We start from the raw sequence: 18,868 nt of genomic DNA, 5'->3' as shown, positions 1-18,868 counted from the left end.
ACCCGTCTCTAAGATCAGTCGATAGGTTCCTACAACTACGACTTCAGCTTTGAGATGGTTCTCCATATAGACAAATCTTTCACTTTCCTTCGGTTTCCTGGTTGAGAGGTATCCCTTTCTTTTTGAACCAAGCCTTTCGCTTGCTGCATTCTTTCTTCACATGTCCCTTCTTGCCACAAAAGTAACACTTGAAAATGAAACCATTCTGAGCCTGATTTTCTTCCCCAAGTTTATTCTTTTTCTTGGATGGATTTTTTCTTTGATTTTACAAACTTACCCTACTTTTTCTTTATAGCTCCATGAGTTACAGCCAATGCAGTTTGACGTCCTTCCTCCATCAACCTCACTTTCTCCTGAACACACATATTAGTTAGCTTATTCAAACTCCACTTATCTTTATTGGTGTTATAGTGAATTATGAATGCACCGAACTGTGATGGAAGTGAGGCGAGAATAAACTGCACGATGAAAGTTTCATCAACTTGCATCCCTAAAGTTTTAAGCTTTGCAACTTTGTTAGCCATATTGAGGATGTGATCCTAAACTCCTCGATGGCCATTATATCTCATTGTTGTCAATTTAACCACAATAGTACCAGCAAGTGGCTTGTCGATCTTCAACAATATTTAAGTATTCCAATGCAATAAGATAGAACATGTGATGCCCCAAATTTTACTTTAAACATTAGGGTAACGTCACTAAAGAGTCCTTTGGTCAATAACCAAGTAAGATCCCAAGAAAGTCGAATAAGTCAATATTGCCTCCTTTCTTTGTCCAACTACCTTAGATAGCAAGCTATCTTTTTAACAGATCTTAAGAGGTATTAACACAAGGTCTCATAAGTAACGCGGAAATAGGCATAAACAATATACATATTAAAGCTTTGAGAATTATAATGATGAACTATTGATATCACATAAGTCTTTTCTTTGGGCAAAACTTAGGTATATCTATTGTTCACTCGTCAAGAATCACTTATGTAAGTCTAAAGTAATTTATGCAACTTTTCAGTTAGTCATGTTACCTTTTGGGTATTTAATTCTAATCTGTCAAATTACATAAGTTACCCTACCCAATTCATAATTATTTGAAAGTGACTCTCCTTTGGGCTAGTCTCAATCTCCTAATTATAACTGCAATTGAGAATATTATCGACCATAATGTTACTCTTTTAACAATTCTTTTATGTAACTCTATATTCATAAGTTTTACAAATCTAGGCCACTTTGACAGCTACTAAATTAGTAAACCTTATGAATACAAAACTAACAAACAATATTCTCTATTCATTAATTTGAGTTATTTAATTATCATTAATTCAATCACTAATTTAATGAAATCATTATTTATGATTTCTAGAATTTCTTTTATGTGATTGCAATTACCAATATAATAATAATAATAATAATAATAATAACTCTGGATGAATATGAATATTTATATATCAAATTATGTAAAATAACAATCATGAATATCTCATATAATGGTCAATAAGAATTATACCTAATATGAATTAACCACTCCAATATTTAATATTCAATGTCATAAAATTATATAATGATATCAAATTTAAATCATGAAATATATAAATATCAACAATAATAGACAATAAGTGTATATAATCAGATGAGGTAAAATCATAATTCTTTAATAGACCGAATGATTCAACAAATTGCTTTTAATCTATGCCCCAAACGTCTATGTAAATAATAATTTTATAATCATTCAATTCTATGGCATACAGGAGGAAGTAATATTCTTCATTAATATTATAATGATTATAAAATATTAAACCGAAGCATGCAATAAACCAAAGCATGCATATTGCTTATTGTAAAGGGATATGAACAGTATGTTAATATCATAACAAAATCAAAAGGTGTATTACATGTTTGATCAATTCAAACAAATTGAGATAATATTTTAAAGTCAATATCGATACTAAAACGAAGGTACCGTTTATTAAAAACAATATAATAAATATATTATTGTTCTAAGGTGTATTGATTCACAAAACGAAAACTCTGATACCACATGTAAGATTTGATAATACATGTAACCATAATAATAATGCATAATTAAACTTTACAGGATCTTGAATTCAATACAACTCAAGAATAAGACGAACATACCTTTGTCAGCCATTGAATTAAAGAAGTTGAGAAAATACCTCTAATAGTTGAACCTTTAATTTTTGGCTCACCTTCTTCTCTCTGTCTCTTTTAATTATGATGACTATAAAACTTAGAGTGACGGAAAAATACTCATTATATGAAAGGGGAGTCACCCATCCTTATATACAGGAGAGAAGAGGGCTAGATAAACTCTATCAGAAGAATTTTTATCCATCAATGTTTCTTTCTTATCTTAGAAGAGTAATTATATTAAAATTTTAATTACTGAACTTTATATTAAATATTAGCTTTATCTAATTATGGAGTCCAAATAAAATAAAGCATGTAAAAAATATGTAGGCTATTGGGCCACACTAGAAAATAAATCTAACACTGTAAATATACATATATGCATATAAAAATACATATTTGAATCAATTTTTGATAATAATGATGATGATGATACAGATCTGAATCAATTTTATTATCGAATCGATTTAATCTTCTTCGCAAGGTATGTAAATATACATATATGCATATAGCAATACATATCTAAATCAGTCTTTTGGTGATGATGATAATACAAATCTGAATCAATTTATTATCGAATCAATTTAATCATCTTTTTTACTTACTTAGATCTCACATATCAAAGAAGAAAGCTAAATTTGTTCGTTGTTTTCAAAGAAGATAGCTGAATTTTTTTTCTTCTTTTTTAAATTATTCATCAAAACGATGTCATTTTGGTGAGATTTAATGTCAGCCGTTGAATTGACCACTCTCAGAGACGATGTAGACTTTTCGCTGTAGAAGATCCTAACGCATTGAAATCACCACCACAACCCCTAATGATGTGGAGATGGTTACATGCTTTCAAAGAAGTTTTGCAACTGCAACGCATGTGTGCACTCTCTGGGAAAGAAAAAACAAGAAAAGAAAAGAAGAATACAGAACAAACGGGTGTTATCATTGCCCAAAAATAATACAGAACAAACGCTTTGCTCTCCACCTTCTCCTCTGTCTCTAGCGACCATCCCCTTCTTCGTCTTCGGTGTCTCTCGCTCTCCTTCGTCTCCAACGCTTTCCTCCATCTCCGGTATCTCTTTCTCGGGCGTGCTGCGATTGTGATCGTGATCGCAGCTAAGGTGGAATTTTGAAGGGGTTTCAAGTGTCTCCGATGAAAGGTTAGAAATTTTCCAGTAATGGTGTCGGAATGATGGGAAAAGGAGCAGTGGTGGTCATTATGGGACTTATTTCCCATAAATTGCTACAATCTAAACCTCAAATGCATCTTAATCCTCAGTATTTTTATTAGATTATTAAAATTGCTATACATTGGCAAATGGGCTTGCTACAGTATACACATAATGTTAATGAGTTTTTGATCTGGCTATTGTTGATTGAATTTGTTGAACTAGTGAAGAAGAAAATAAAAAGAGAAAGAGAAGCATAGAAGGAAAAAAAAAAAAAAAAGACACTACAACATTTTCTTAGTTTAGTGACATTTGAAAGTGCCACAAAACTATTCTTCTAATGACATTTTTTGGTTTTGTGGCATTTTGAACAAGTGCCACTTCTATCGGTGCCACGGTAGATACGAGTGCCACGATAGATACTTGCAAGTGTCACTGCACCATCATGACTAAAACCTTTCAGTGACACTTTAATGTCATGGTAGGCACTATTCGTGACGCTGTCAAGTGCCATTCGTGACGATAATTCGTTGTAGAACAATTTGATCTGCTCTTGCAGAGACTCGAACCGCCAACCTCCCGCACCATAAACCTTATACACCACACTCTTCCCACTACACCTCTATAGCACCATATAATTATATATGCAACATATATTATTTATATAGTACATACATTTATATTAATATAAAAGTATATGTATAAACATAATTATTTTATTGAACATAAATTATGTAAAATAAACTATTTACTAGTAAAATAAAAAAAGACCACTTTTGGCGACAAAATATTTTTTGGTCGCCAATTCTATACTTTTGGCTACTAATTATTTTTAGTTGCTAAAAAATTTAACTTTTGCCAACCAAAATCGGATTTGGTCACCGAAGATGCACTTTCAGCTACCAAAATTTTGGTCGCCAAAAAATTTAATTTCCGCCTTAGGATTTTAGTTCTCCCGCGCTAAAAATAACCACTTTTGGCGACTAAACTTATTTTTTAGTCGCCAATTATAGACTTTTGGCTACTAAAATTTTTTTAGTCACCAAAAAGCTTTACTTTTGGCTACTAAATTTTTTTTAGTTGGTAAAACCCATATAATCAGTGACCAAACTTATTTTTAGTCGCCAATTGTAGACTTTTGGCTACTAAATTTTTTTAGTTGCCAAAAAGCTTTACTTTGGGCTACTAAATTTTTTTTTTCACTAAAACCCAAATAATCAGCGACCAAACTTAGTTTTGGTCGCCAATTGTAGACTTTTGGCTATTAAAATTGTTTAGTCGCCAAAAACCTTTACTTTTGACTACTAATGTTGTTTTGGTTACTGAAAGCTATACTATCAGCGACCAAATTTTTTTTGGTCAAGAAATTTAGTCGCCGAATATGCTTTTTCCTGTAGTGTATATTGAGTTTAATTTATTTATTTTTAATCATTTACTGCATTGTAAAAATTTTAAAAATATATTGGCATTTTTTATTTTTTCAAAAATGCCATTATAAGCTTGGAAAGTTTTTGACTTAGTGGCATTTCTCAAAATGCTATAAAATATTTGTTTATGAAATTTTTCACCTAAGTGCCATAAAAAGTAATTTGTACCTACCTAGTGTCCTGGCATTTTTTAAAAAATGTCATTGCTACTAAAGTTTAGTGGTATCTGTTGGTAAATGTCACGAACATAATTTTTTGTGTCATTATTTTATAAAATGCCATAAAATTGATGTGACATTTCTTTATTGAAATGCCACTAGAGCTTTATATGTTTGTGGCTTTGTGGCATTTATCTAAATGTGTCACCAAATATTATTTTTGTGGCATTTTCTAAAAACATGCCACTAGTATAGTGTCACTAAAGTGTGTTTTTGTTATAGTTTTGTGACATTTGTTCATTGAAATGTCACTAGAGCCTTTTATGTTTATCGTTTTGTGGCATTTTTCAAAAACGTGCCACTAAATATCATTTTTGTGGCATTTTCTAAAAATATGCCACTAGTGTAGTGCCACTAAAGTATGTTTTTGTTGTAGTTTTGTGACACTTGTTTATTGAAATGTCACTAGAGCCTTTTATGTTTGTCGTTTTGTGGCATTTTTCAAAAACGTGTCACTAAATATCATTTTTTGAGGCATTTTCTAAAAATATGCCACTAGTGTAGTGCCACTAAAGTATGTTTTTGTTGTAGTGAGACAATAAAAAAAAAAAATCAATTCGCCGGAATTCATGGTGTTACCAGCATTTATGTTGACTTTGTTTGTTTGGGCAGTTGGATCAATCGGTGAGTGTTGAAATTATGGACAGGGCTTCCATGGTGGTCGTGGTGGCCGTGGGTCTGGAGCTAAGCTGTACGTTGTTACAGCTATTCTTATGGGAATCTTGTGGGTGTTCTTATGGGAATATTAATGGGTTTTTGATCTCGCGGTCGGTCGTCGACGGCGAGAGAAGAGAGTAGATCGGTGGTTTTTGTCTACCGTTGGGAAGAAGAGAGAGAAACAAGGCAAAGAGAAGAGAGAGAGAAAAGGGAGAGTGTGGGCTGAAGTGTGTGCAGTATCACGTGACCATCTCTACGGTCCAGTGGTGGTCTCAAGTATTTTTTACAGATAATTTCAAGTTCTTCATCAATTATACTATTATTAAATACTGTGGTGATTTAGCCTCCGTTTGGAAAGTGAGTTAGCTTTTTAGTTTTTTGGCTTTTTTGGCTATTTTAGCCTGGGCTAAAAAACTTAGTTTGGGAAGGGCTTTTTGGCTTTTTGACTTTTTTGACTTTTTTTGTGAGAGAAGAATGTAATGATTATAGGTTGGATGTGATGTTTTGTTTGTTATGACTAAAATAGCCTATTTTGTTTTTTGTGACTAAAATAGTCAAAAAAGCCTGAAAATCAACTTGCCAAACAGAGGCTTAAGAAGTTAGTAAAAAGTTAATTTTTTAATTTTTTTAATTTATTTTATTTTTTTATAAATAAAAAATATGAGATGTGATGTGATTTAAAATAAATAAAAGAATTAAAAATTAACTTTTTATTTGATAGCCAAATTAAGCACCCCCACTGTGAACTTCTGAATAATTATCCGTGAAACACACACCACAAGAGTTTTTTAAAAAAAAAAAACAAACACACACACCTCAAGAGTGAATTGCAAGATCCAAAGACATGAAATCCTGTCCAAAGATATGAATCACATGAAATTCTGTGATTAATATAATATAGAACTACCTACTAGCTAAATGAGCCAAAAATATATAATTATTATTATTTGAATGCTTAGAACAGTGTTAGTATTAAAAAAATGTATAAAAATATTATGAAATATACCAAAAATATATTGAGATTCAATAATAATTGAAACTTTTTTTTTTTTAAAACTCCTACGATTCTCTTGGCGTAGACTTCACGTATATATAAATGAATCTCAAACATATATTAATAATTGAGATCTAAGAGATAATAAAAGTCTAAAAAAATGGAATCCTAAACATATTTCATTGAGATTTTATACATTTAAGACGGTTAATAACAAGATCCATTATTAATTAATCAAAATAAAAATGTTTGGGACCTCTAATTAGAGATGTCATTAGTGATGTGACAGTAGGTCTCACCCACTGCCACTGTCAATAATGTGTTTATTTTCGTTTTTTTCTCTTTTTCATCTCATTAGAGATGTGTTTAAAGCCACTAAATTAGAAGTTTGTAGCTTCACTGTAATAAAAAAAAAAAAATAGGAATGATGAAAATGTCAAAAATTGTACTCGTAAAGTGACGTATGATCTAAATTCAATCATTGTACCGTGAGACACATACGGGGTTTGTTTGGAGAGTAACTTTTTGGCTAAACCAAATTATCACATTAGTCTTTTTATTTTTTATTTTTTATTTTTTTTTTGTAAAAATTAAAAAATTAGTTATTATTGTAGTCAATTCCTAAAAGAGCTCAAAATAAATCTCAATCGTGCATTATATTTTGAGAAAATTGGTGCTAAATCTAATTTGAAAGATATTTAAGGTATTAGATCTAGTAGATATTTTTTTGTTAGTTATATATTTACTTTTTATAAAATAGTTTGGTGAAAAGTCATTTTTATTATTTTGAATGACATTTTGTTTCTAATTTTACCTGTTAATTTATCTGTTAACTTTAGTTGATTATCTGTTCAAATTTTTTTCTTATATGTTCAAAAATCTTCCTACCTATTCAAATCTTTTCGTATTTGTTCAAATTCTTTATCTTGTCTATTTAATGTTTGAATCTTTCATTACAAATTTTCCTTATTTGTTTAAATATTTGTCCAAATAAAATTATATCTATCTAATTTTTTTTCTATCTATTCAATTTTCTCCCTATCTGTTTAATTTTTTAATTTTATATTTTTAGTTCAAATTTTGTTCCTATCTGTCAAACCAATTCTATCTGATGTCAAAATCTTTTCTATCTGTTGAAGTTTTGTATCTATATGTTGCAATTGCTATAGAGATGGGAGAGTTATCTGTTGCAATATTAAGCCAAACCAAACCTATCTGTTAAACAAAGATTATTTTTCTGTCTGTTCAAATATCTCTCTATCTGATCTATTCAATACAACACAAGAACATGAACGAGAAAATGGTGCGATATGTTTTGTTTTCATCAACATCAACTTCATTAAAATCAACATCAATAACCAAAATAACTACAACTACATACACATACACATGCAGATCAACTACCCAACAAAAAAAAAATAGAGATAAAGATAGAGACACACACACGCACATACATGAGATCTGAGTGTGTATTATCAATACAGATTTGAGATCTGAGTGTGTTAGAGAGTATCATCAACACAGATTTGAGATCTGAGTGTGTTAGAAAGAGAGAGAGATCAGAGAAAAGAGACTATGCAATGTGGTCGACGGCAATGGATGTTGGAGGAGAACGGCATAAGGTGTGACAGAAAGTGAACCAACGTTGGCAACGTCTGTGACATTTGTTTAGATTTAAGGAGGCGCCAACAACATCTGCTTAGATTTGTCGTGATGGAAGGAACCAACGCCAAAGTATTGGAGTTCGATGACTCTAGCATAACAGCAGTGGCGGTGGTGAGGAGGAGGAAGCGACAATAACTGCATCGTTGAAGAGAAGAGTGAATGAGTGAAAGAGAGTATAGAGAAGAGAGAAGAGAGAGAGAGGGAGAGAAGAGTGTGATTTGTTAGGTTTGGACACATATATGATATATGTATATGTCTATATATATATATTAAGAAGGGATATTTTGGTCATTTTCATTAAGCTTGCCCTTTTGGACAAAGCGTTTCAGCGTCTGGACTTTTAAATAATAATAAAAAAATTGAAATTTGCACTTTTGGACCGAGTACCCTTATATTTTTTTAAGATTGTATTTAAATCATAAATTTGAATAGAATTTAAAAAAAAAAAATTCAAATTCATTATTCAAAAAGTTTTTTTCTTTCATAGTATTATTGTTAATTAAGAATAACAAAAAAAAAGAATTTCAAGCACGATTATCAGATTCTTGATCTGAATCATAGGATCTTAAAATCCTATGAGTCTAGTTGGGTTAAACGATCCGAATCGCACTATGATCTTAAATTTAGTAGGATCTTAAAGTAACTATGACTCTACTCATAAAATTGTATAGAATCGCACTACGATTCCGAATCTAATACGATCCCAATCCTGCCAAAAAAAAATCTTATTATTTATTTGTTATATATGTATGTATATATATATCTATATAGGAAATTTGACTATAAATTCTTTTTAAAAACATTTCTTCTAATTTATGATAATATAAAAGATGCATTATATTAAATTAATCATTTTTCTTTAGTGATTTTGCAATTATTTAGCATACATTATAAATATAGATAATTTATCATTTTATGTTACATTAAAAAATAAAATCTTACGATTCTCGATTCAATTCTATGATCCGATCCACAAATATCTCTCAACAATTCTACTTAGGATCCCAATTTTAACAACTTTGATTTCAATGGGTTTAGCTTAATGGGAAGATAGGTAACTAATGGGCTTGTTACCCAAGAAATTACAGAGTCAAATTTCACGAAGGCCAAATATCTCAAATCTTGAGGCCATTAAATGTTTATCCAATCATTAACTTTAAGGTTTAAAATTAATCATGCGTAAATTGGCCGAACACCAAAAATAACAAGAAACAAATGGATGGACGTCATTAACAAACATCTCTCTCTGTATATAAGAGACAAGAAATTATTGGTTGGTCTCGGAGCACCGTCACATAATGTCCCAATTGCGTTGTGATTGATGAAAGGATGAGACTCACAAATTCATGTTGATGATTAGTGAATATGAAAAGACGTGATAAATTATAATTAATAAGAGACATTATCACGTAATACCCTTAGGATGTGTTTGATTAGATGGACCGGACAAGGAGGGATTAGAATCCATTGGACTGGAATCTTGGGACAGTGAATCCCCCGGACTATTTAGTTGGATTGGATGTGTATCCCGTGTTTGTTTTCTCATGGGATTAGATGTTTGGAAATGATTATTTTTAGTAAATCTAATATTTGGTTGTTTGGACGGACTGGATAGGACAAATGAGCAAAAGACTATTTTACTCTTTTTCAATTGCTTACTAAGTAATAGCAATATTAAATATATCTTTAATATTTTAATTATTTTTAGTTAGATTAAATAAAAATTTATTTTATTTTTTTTTTTACACAATTAAATAAATTTATTTTTAAAAAATTAATTAAATAAAATATCAATAAAAATATATGTTATTTTTTAATTAAAATTTTAAATAAATTTATTTTTAAAAATAATAATAATTAAATAATGAAATTAAATAAAACATCTATTAAATTTTAAATAATGAAATTAAATAAATTATAAACAAAATTTTAAAATAAAATATCTATAAAAAAAGTTATTTTAAAAAATTAAATAAATAAAACATCAATAAAAAGTTAAATAAAATTATTTTATTTTTAAATTGAGACATTTAAATTTTATTAAATTTTACTAAATATAATACATAATTAAATAGATGGCCAAAATGGTCATTTCATCGCCTAATCCCAATAGTGGATAGTCCCTCGAAAATTGTCCCACCCCCCTCCTAGGATACAATAGTCCCCCATACGAGGGATAAGGAGTCCGACCGGACTTCATGTCTGGTGGACTAAAAAAAAAACAAACACCGGATTGAATGCTTCCCTCGGATTACAATCTGCATAGTAAATAATCCCTCCAATAAAACACACTCTTGGAGTGTGTTTGTTTTGAGGGATTATTCCATGGGATTGGACTATTAGTCCATCCAAACTAATAGTCCAGTATTTGGTTCAATTTTTTTACTTTAGATGAATAGTCCCTTCGGACTATTAGTCTCTCATATGAGGGATTATTGTATCCTAAGGGGAGGGGTGAGATTATTTCCATAGAATTGGTATCTCATGAAATTAATGTGTGAAATATCCATTTTACCCTTATGTTATTACTTAATAAACAATTGAAAAAGGGTAAAACAGTCTTTTGAACATTTATAAAAAAAATTGGTGTTGTTAATTTAAAATTATATATTAAATAAAAATATAAAATATAAAATATACATTATAAATTTAATTTAATTAAAAATAATAAATTAAAAATTATGGTCTTATAAATTAATTTTTTTTAGTATTGTTAAAAAATTAAATTTATATATTAAATAAAATTATTTTTTTAGTGTTGTTAATTTAAAATTATATATTAAATAAAAATTATAAATTAAATTTAATTAAAGATAATAAATTAAAAATTATGGCCTTATAAATTAATTTTTTTTTAGTGTTGTTAAAAAATTAAATTTATATATTAAATAAAATTATTTTTTTTAGTGTTGTTAAACTACAAGGGTAAAATAGTCTTTTGAATATTTTATCTTTATCCAGTCCGTCCAACCAAATGTTAAATTTACTAAAAATAATCCAATCCAGACACCTAATTCCATGACTAAACAAATATAAGATACAAATTTAATCTAACTAAATAGTCTAAAAACAATATATGTTATAGATTATAATCCTCCCTTTTTCCAGTCAGTCTAAATAAAAATATTTTAATTCAATCAATAATTTTTCATTAGAGGCATTCCTAGCTAGGATGATTAGGATAGGTTAGGCCTAGGTGGGAAAACAGAAGAAAAACACCCCATTCCTACACTTTATGCTGAACTTAAGAACGGCGCGATGCCAGAGATCAGTGCCCATTTATTTAACATTTTACATAACCGGCACGGCAAGTTAGCCCAGAAGATCTCATCAAAATCGAAAAATTATGAAAAATTATTAGTAGGTCACAACGTGGCATTGCCATATAAATTCTATTTGATACAATTTATCATGTTTGATTATAATTTTTTTGTCAATAATCCTAACACAACCTTAAGTCATATATAACACCAAAAAATAATAATAATAATTTGGAGGTTGTTGGTTGGGACTTCGCACATTTTTCGGAATCATTTGGTGGTCTTTTGCCTTTTCCTTGGTGTTGGCTCTTATAACAGAAAAAGAGAGACAGGACATACAGATATATGTATTATAGCTTTTAAAATAGAAAGCTAAAGCTGTGTCGACTTTTTCTTGAGGTTCCTAGTAGGAAAATTATTATTTTGGATTAAGCCAAATCTACTTAAATCAAGATATACTTTAAAAGTTGTTTAGAATACACTAAAAAAATATATTTATTTTTTTTAATCTTTTTTAAATTATATCATCTTTATTGAGTGGGAGATTTGTGCCGAACAGTGGGCCGAATTACGTTAGCACAGATTCTAGTGTTGGGCCGTGTAAGTTGAGCCTGGGCGCATTGTGCGACTGAGTTAAGTCCGCACTGGATATGGTGGCACGCATGTAATTAGCTGAGCTAGGATCACGTGGAACAGGGTATTTGATTAGGTCCGTACGGATGCGTTGGGCCGAGCTGTGGACAGTTCGGACTGTAGATGTAAGGACTGAGATGGCCCATGAGATCGTTGTGTGAGGCCGAGATGCCGAATGGTGGGCCTCGTATCCAGTCGGTTCTGATGGACTGGTTTGGTTTTGCTCGGTAGTAGCTATCCAACATAATGTTTATGTTTCACTAAGTAATAGCTCAGTTCAATATGCCACGTGGACCAATGATGAGAAGATGGGAATCCACTCCTAGTATGTGTCAATACCGTTTGGCAGTACGACAAACACTGTTTGGAGGTTTTGATTTCTACACGTGTAAGAAATGTAGATGAGAGCATAGCTGCTTGTCTAGAAAAGGACAGCAGAGGTAGTACGCTCATAATCTCTGAGGTTGCATGGTCAGCTTTGAAAAGGAGGAGCATGCAGACGTTGGTGGTAAGCAATCTTAAACTCTCTCTCTCTATAGTGCTTTGCCCATTTTCTTCTCCCAGAAAGTTAACTTAACCATCGAAGAGGTTTTCCGACAAACCCACCTGCTGAGTAGCTCCTCTTTGTTTTGTTCACAGTGCAACGGAGTTCTAAAGGAGTGAGACGAACTTGGTAGTAAGGAGGTACGGAGCGAGGCGAATATTTCTCTCCTATACATTTATATATTTTTTTTATATATATTTTCATAAAAAATAAAAAAAAAATTAAATCACTTAATTCCAATTGAAAAAAAAAAGGTGTCCATTAGTGTTAAAACTCTGTCGGCAATGTTGCTAGCACTAGTCAGAACTGACCCATTATTTTAGACCACTAATGCTCGCATTTTCAATCAGCTAATTCAGTAGCAGAGTCAGAAATTTAATTTAGAAGGGGTATTTATTAATTATAATAATTTTTATAAAAAATATTTTACATAAATTTTTTACAATTGATTTCAGGAAGCATCAAAAAAAAATATTATTTATAATTAGTGTATCATAGATAATACCAAAAAAAAAATATGGATGTAAGCCTTAAAATAAATTATACAATGATAAATTATTTTTTGATACAAAATTTGATTAAAAATTCAATATAATAGTAATACCATGTCATCATTGGTATGTAATATCACCCACTAATGGTAAATAAATTCATAAAAAGTGAACCTCATATGTCAAATGTAACTAACAATCTAATAAATTTCATATCTTTATAGTGAGATTACTTATACTTGCATATCACTAATAGTGATATCGTCGTTACATTCAAAAAATTTCATAGCTAATATAGTTTATTTATAATAGTCTCTTCATTGTCAATCAAAACAACCATTATTGTTTTCATAATTTTTAAAATGTCATTGACATTTCACTCTAATAATATTTTTGTAATTTTTTATTTAAATTTTTTTTTATGTTTGCAAAAAAAAAAATTCAAAATCCAAGGGGGCACGTAACCCCCTGGTCACGTACTGCCTCCGCCCCTGAGCTAATTTACTTATTTATCACGTTTAAAAGAGAAAAAGGAGGAAAAAATTGTATTTCTAAAAATTAGACTCAAACTCGATCTTTGAGCTTTATGCCTAAGGTTTGTTTGGGATATTCTAAATAAGTGTACTTTTTAATTTTTTAAACTAAAAAATTGAGAAAAAAAATATAGTTGTTTGGGTTAATTTTTTGACTTTTTATAGAAAAATGTGTATTAAAAAATTATATAAATTAGTGTGTGAGAAAAAATTAAGATTGAAAGTTATGCAGCTGTACTTTTTGACTTTTAGTGAATAGTGATAACTTTTTAACTTTTTAAATAATTTTTTGACTTTTTGAACACATGCCAAACTTAGCCTAAGGAAGCATCTTAGCCACTTGTTATCTAGCATTGTTAGGCTTTGTTTAGAAAGTAAATTGAGTTAAAATAATTAATTAAAAAATAAAATAAATTAAAATAATTAATAAAATAAAAAATCACATCAAATTTAAAATTATTTTATTTTTTTATCATAATTATCAACTTCCCAAGTATAAATTTTATAGCCAAGTTAGGATTCATTAACTTTTTCCCAAGTATAAATTTTATAGCCAAGTTTGGATTCATTAACTTTTTACCCATCGTTTCCGATAGATTTTTTAATTTTTTTAACTTTTATCATAAACGATAGATTTTTTAATTTTTTTAACTTTTGTCATTAAAAAAAATTATAAATTAAATGTGACATTTTATCTTACTTAATTAAAATAATATATATTTTTTTATATAATTATACACATAAATAGACATCCCAAATGAAACTTTAAAATAGCCAATAATCAATTAAAATAGCCAACTTCTTAAACAATGTCTTAATAAATCCATTTAACTATTTTAACTTAGTTCCGCCTTCATATCTATATCAAAGTTTGTATATTATTGCACTTAAAAAGTCAAAATTTAGCGACCCTACGCCAAATATAAAATAATATTTGTGTGACCCATTCACAGGATAGGGAGAAAACTCGATTTCTATACATATAGTTGTCATGCCACAGGAACTAATAAAAATACCCTTCACAATGAAAGACTAAAAACTCATACATGTTCATTCCATTGAAACATATACATCCATAGATATCACATAGAAGTTCCAAACATAAAAAGGCCACAAGAAACAGAAACAGAAACCAAGGGAAGAAAAGCTTTCAAGGAGATGGAGGCCAACCATAAACAGAATCCTCATCAAATCCATCATAAAACCTAAGTTCCAGACTTTCTTCATCGTCCCACATCCCATCAAAACTGAAACTGTCACTGTCGTAGAAAGAGTCCGTGTAATCCGAGCAAACCTCCCAGCTATTCCTCTCGTAATGGTCCACGACTTGCGGTCCCAAAACCCTCAGTTTTGGGAACTTTTCTTCGAGGTACTTCTTGTCAAGCTTCACATTCCAGCATCCTCTCAAATCCAAGAACTCGAGCTCAAGACAGCTTGAGATGATCTCAAGAACGCTTTGAGTGTCAATGAGAAGGTAAGCCATCTCAAGGTGCTTGAGCTTGGGCATCGTGACAGCAATGGCATGAGCCTCGTCTTCTTGGGAAAGCTTTCCATCCATGTCGATGGGGTGCATGTTCCTGCGCAGCCCTGTGAGCAATTTGCAGTGCTTCCCAATGGCCTCCAATGCAGGAGCGCCAATTTTACAACAGTAACTCAAATCTAAGAAGGTGATGGAAGAGAGCTTCCCGGCAACCTGTTCGACAATTGCATCGCTCATATCACTTCTCGGAAGCCGCAACATCTGAAGAGAACCAGAACTAGAAAAACCCAAAAACAAATCAATCAAAAGACCATCAAGAAGGGCACTATGTAGATTTTGATTCCACACTAAACTATTGATTGGAAAGTGAATTGGAAAATTGGATTAGTCCACTCCAACCTAATTATTGAATTAGCACCCTGCATAATTAGCAAAATGGGATAATAGTTTGATCTGAATCCTGTATGAATCAGTTGAACATGGAAGCATGCATCAGTTTAAAATTACTAGCTTGCCAGGTTCCATGAAGATTAAACACAAGTAGCTCAAACACAGACATGCGCACGACATAAGCAACAAAATTGGACCAAAGTTTTGATCTGATACTGGACAAGCTTATCAAATTGGACTAATAAGCTTGTATCTGAACACAAGTAGCAGAGACACAAACACCACGAGACACGACATGACACGGCATAAGCAGCAAATTGGACAAAAGGTTTCATGCAGTTGAATTGAGTGTCAAACTAGACTAATATTATCTCAATCCTGTCTGAATCAGTGTAAGTGTGCAAGCAAATCCAAAACAGCCCCAATTAATGGCCAAGCATGAATTGATCTAAGACTTGTGCCCAACTATGAAATGAAAATGGTTTTTCCACATGGATACTTCAAAAGCTACTTACTGGTCTGCAATGAAGGAGAAAATGAGGTCACTCTGCAACTCCGAAACACACAGCTTTCGCAGCGAACCGCCGCTTCTTACGATCAGCATTCGAAGCATTTGATCGATGTTGTCGGGGTCGGACCGACTACTCCATTCCTCAATGTCAATCTCTTGCCAGCAATAAGGCCCCATCACCACTTTGTCCCATGATTTGCAAACCCTGGGAACCACTGTGAGTATCTCCTGGAGAGATAGATTGCGGAAGATCAGCCCGAGTGCATCGGGTATTAGCTCATCCCAACACCGGAAATCAGCCCCTTCTTCCATCTAAAACTTCACAGATTAAGGAGCAGAGAACACATTACTTGTAAAATTAATGAAAATCCAGTATTTGGGGGAGACGAATTAAATGAAACAAAAACAAACTACAAATGAGCACAATGAAAGGGATAGATCTAAACTTATTTGCCATAAACGTCACTGTTGTAGATCAGGATCAAGTTTGGAGATAAGAGATTGAAAGAGATGGAGCACCAGATCTTTGAATAGGGGAAAACCCAACTATCAAAATGGAGAAATAGGGGCCCAAAAGACTTAATATCCAGCAATTTTACAGAGACAAAAAGAGAGAAAATGCATAACCTTCACATTCTCCCCCTCAAACACCACGGTAGTGTGCTCCTGCCATTGGGATCTGAGGAGGGTTGGGGTCAGATTTGCGCAGTGCAGGAAGATTGTTTCCAAAGATTTAAACCTATGACCCCTAAATCGCAATGGAACAACCTTACCACTTACCATCAAAATCGTGATTTTTTGATACCAGAGAAATGAAAAATTAAATAAAATAAAATAAAAAAAACCCAAAAGAGAAATGCTTCTTTCAATAATACTAAAAATCTAAAAATCCAGAATACAACACGGGGCAAGAAATCAGAGGTACACAACAATATAGAGAAAGGAGCAACCTTTACCAAATCAAACATACATATTTGTGAGGAAAATGAGCAAGAAAATCAACACCAGGGAAGAACAAGTTCAGCAGAAGAGAGATACATATAGGCCATAGAGTGAGAAAATTAAGAGTGGTAATTAGAAACAGAGCAAGTAGAGAGAGAAGAAAACCTCACTAACCCAGATGCAGAGTGCATTGAGTGCCACAATCAGATCAAGAAATTGAACATCCATGATCAATATGAACAAACAAGAACATATAATCGAAGTCACTACACATGCATAGAATAGTAATAATAAACATACTCACATGAAGATGGAAAAAGAAATGATAAATATGAGTAACCAAAAACCAACAGAGACTCAAAGACTCTGCCTTTTCCTTCGGAGAAGCAAAAGACACACCAAATTATCCGCCAGAAACTTTGGGGGGTAGAGAGAGAGAGAGAGAGAGAGAATTACTGAGCCTACCTAACAGCCCAGAGATGCAGAGCAAACAACCAACAAGGAGTTGAGGAGAAAGGGAAGAACAAAGAGTAAAGACGCAGAAATTTGTGATGGAAATTAAAAAATTGCTGTGGATTTACATTTGTATATATAGGTGAGAGGAATGAGAAGAGTGTGAGACTAGTGGGGGAGTAATTTTACTGTGATACACAAAAGTGATAGAGTTAGCTGGTAACGAGAGATTGATGAGAGAGAGAGACAGAGTGACTTCTTTAAATAGCATTGGAATTATACATCTATATGTCTTTTAGGTCTGGAAAAAGATAGGACTGACGGACTCAGCAGATTTTTGGAGAGAGAGAGAGAGAGAGAGGGGGGAAAAGAGATAGAGAGGTGGAAAGTGATACCAAGTAATGTTAATAATTTTATTTTTTTTTATTTAGCTTCCGTTTAGGCAGTGGGTTAATTTTTTAGCTATTTTAACTTGGGCTATTTTAGCTTGGTTTGGAAAGAATTTTTTGACTTTTTAGTTTTTTTTAACTTTTTTGTGAGAGAGGATTATAATGATTATGGGTTGGATTTGATGTTTTGTTTTTTGTAATTAAAATAATCTATTTTATTTTTTGTGGCTATTTTAGCCAAAAAAGCCTTGCTTTTTTCTTCCAAATTTAATAATTAGTATTATACTAAAAATATAGGCTCTGTTTGGAATGATTTTCAAATTAGTTTTCTACTCTCACATTTGAATATGATATTTGGATAGAATTGTGGAATTAATTTTTCACAACTCTGCAGAAAACTTTGTTTAAGAGTACGATTTTCAAATTTTTTTAACAGATCGTTCTACTGAACGTCTTACAGACGTCCCACTGGTCGTTCGGGCGATTGACCGAAACAGTGCATTTTTTTTTTTCAATTGATATGTTAATTTTTATATATTCAAAAAAAATATTTTCTGAAATTTTTATATGCTTTAATAGAATTTTGAGTTGTATGTTTAGTTATGAGTTATAAGTCTTTGTACCAAATATCAAATGTCACATCAAAAATTCTCCATTCTTTTTAAAACTCTTTCACCAAACAAATTTTCCACACTCAAATCATAATTCTAAAATTTACAAACTCAAAATACAACTCATACTCCTAAATCATAATTACAAAACTCTACCAAACGCAACCATAGGTTTTTTTTTTTTTACATAAAAAAAAATAAAATTAAAAATATAGGTGAATAGTGAAATTTAGTGTGCTAATATTGTGTTGGCAATTAAAATACAGTATTAAATAGTTATATTAGGAATACATTAATAAATACATTAATAAAAAAGAGTTAATTATTTAAAAAAAATATTTATAAATGTTATGATAACTCAGA

General features: G+C 31.2%; 1 protein-coding gene across 7 annotated transcripts; it reads right to left on the bottom strand.

Annotated features, from left to right (window-relative positions):
- Positions 1–14,754: 14,754 nt before the first annotated feature.
- Positions 14,755–17,902, bottom strand: LOC114265190 (F-box protein FBW2). 7 transcript variants are annotated; one of them, XM_082921685.1, is made up of 4 exons: positions 17,518–17,880; positions 16,557–16,789; positions 16,115–16,428; positions 14,755–15,486 (listed from the first exon to the last, which is right to left on the bottom strand). In XM_082921685.1, the coding sequence occupies exons 3-4, from the start codon at positions 16,420–16,422 to the stop codon at positions 14,880–14,882; spliced, it is 915 nt and encodes a 304-aa protein (XP_082777811.1). In that variant the 5' UTR covers positions 16,423–16,428; positions 16,557–16,789; positions 17,518–17,880; the 3' UTR covers positions 14,755–14,879. The 7 variants fall into 7 exon arrangements, with proteins under 7 accessions (XP_082777811.1, XP_028061763.1, XP_028061765.1 ...); XM_028205962.2 differs by lacking the exon at positions 16,557–16,789 and having other exon boundaries at positions 17,518–17,902; XM_028205964.2 differs by lacking the exon at positions 16,557–16,789 and having other exon boundaries at positions 17,357–17,895.
- Positions 17,903–18,868: the final 966 nt, after the last annotated feature.

The sequence above is a fragment of the Camellia sinensis genome, chromosome 3 (assembly GCF_055761805.1).
Source record: "Camellia sinensis isolate YWXY chromosome 3, ASM5576180v1, whole genome shotgun sequence".
NCBI classification, from domain to species: domain Eukaryota; kingdom Viridiplantae; phylum Streptophyta; class Magnoliopsida; order Ericales; family Theaceae; genus Camellia; species Camellia sinensis.
The sequence above is the reverse complement of the archived record's forward strand: the minus strand, read 5'-3'. Positions and strand labels throughout refer to the sequence as shown.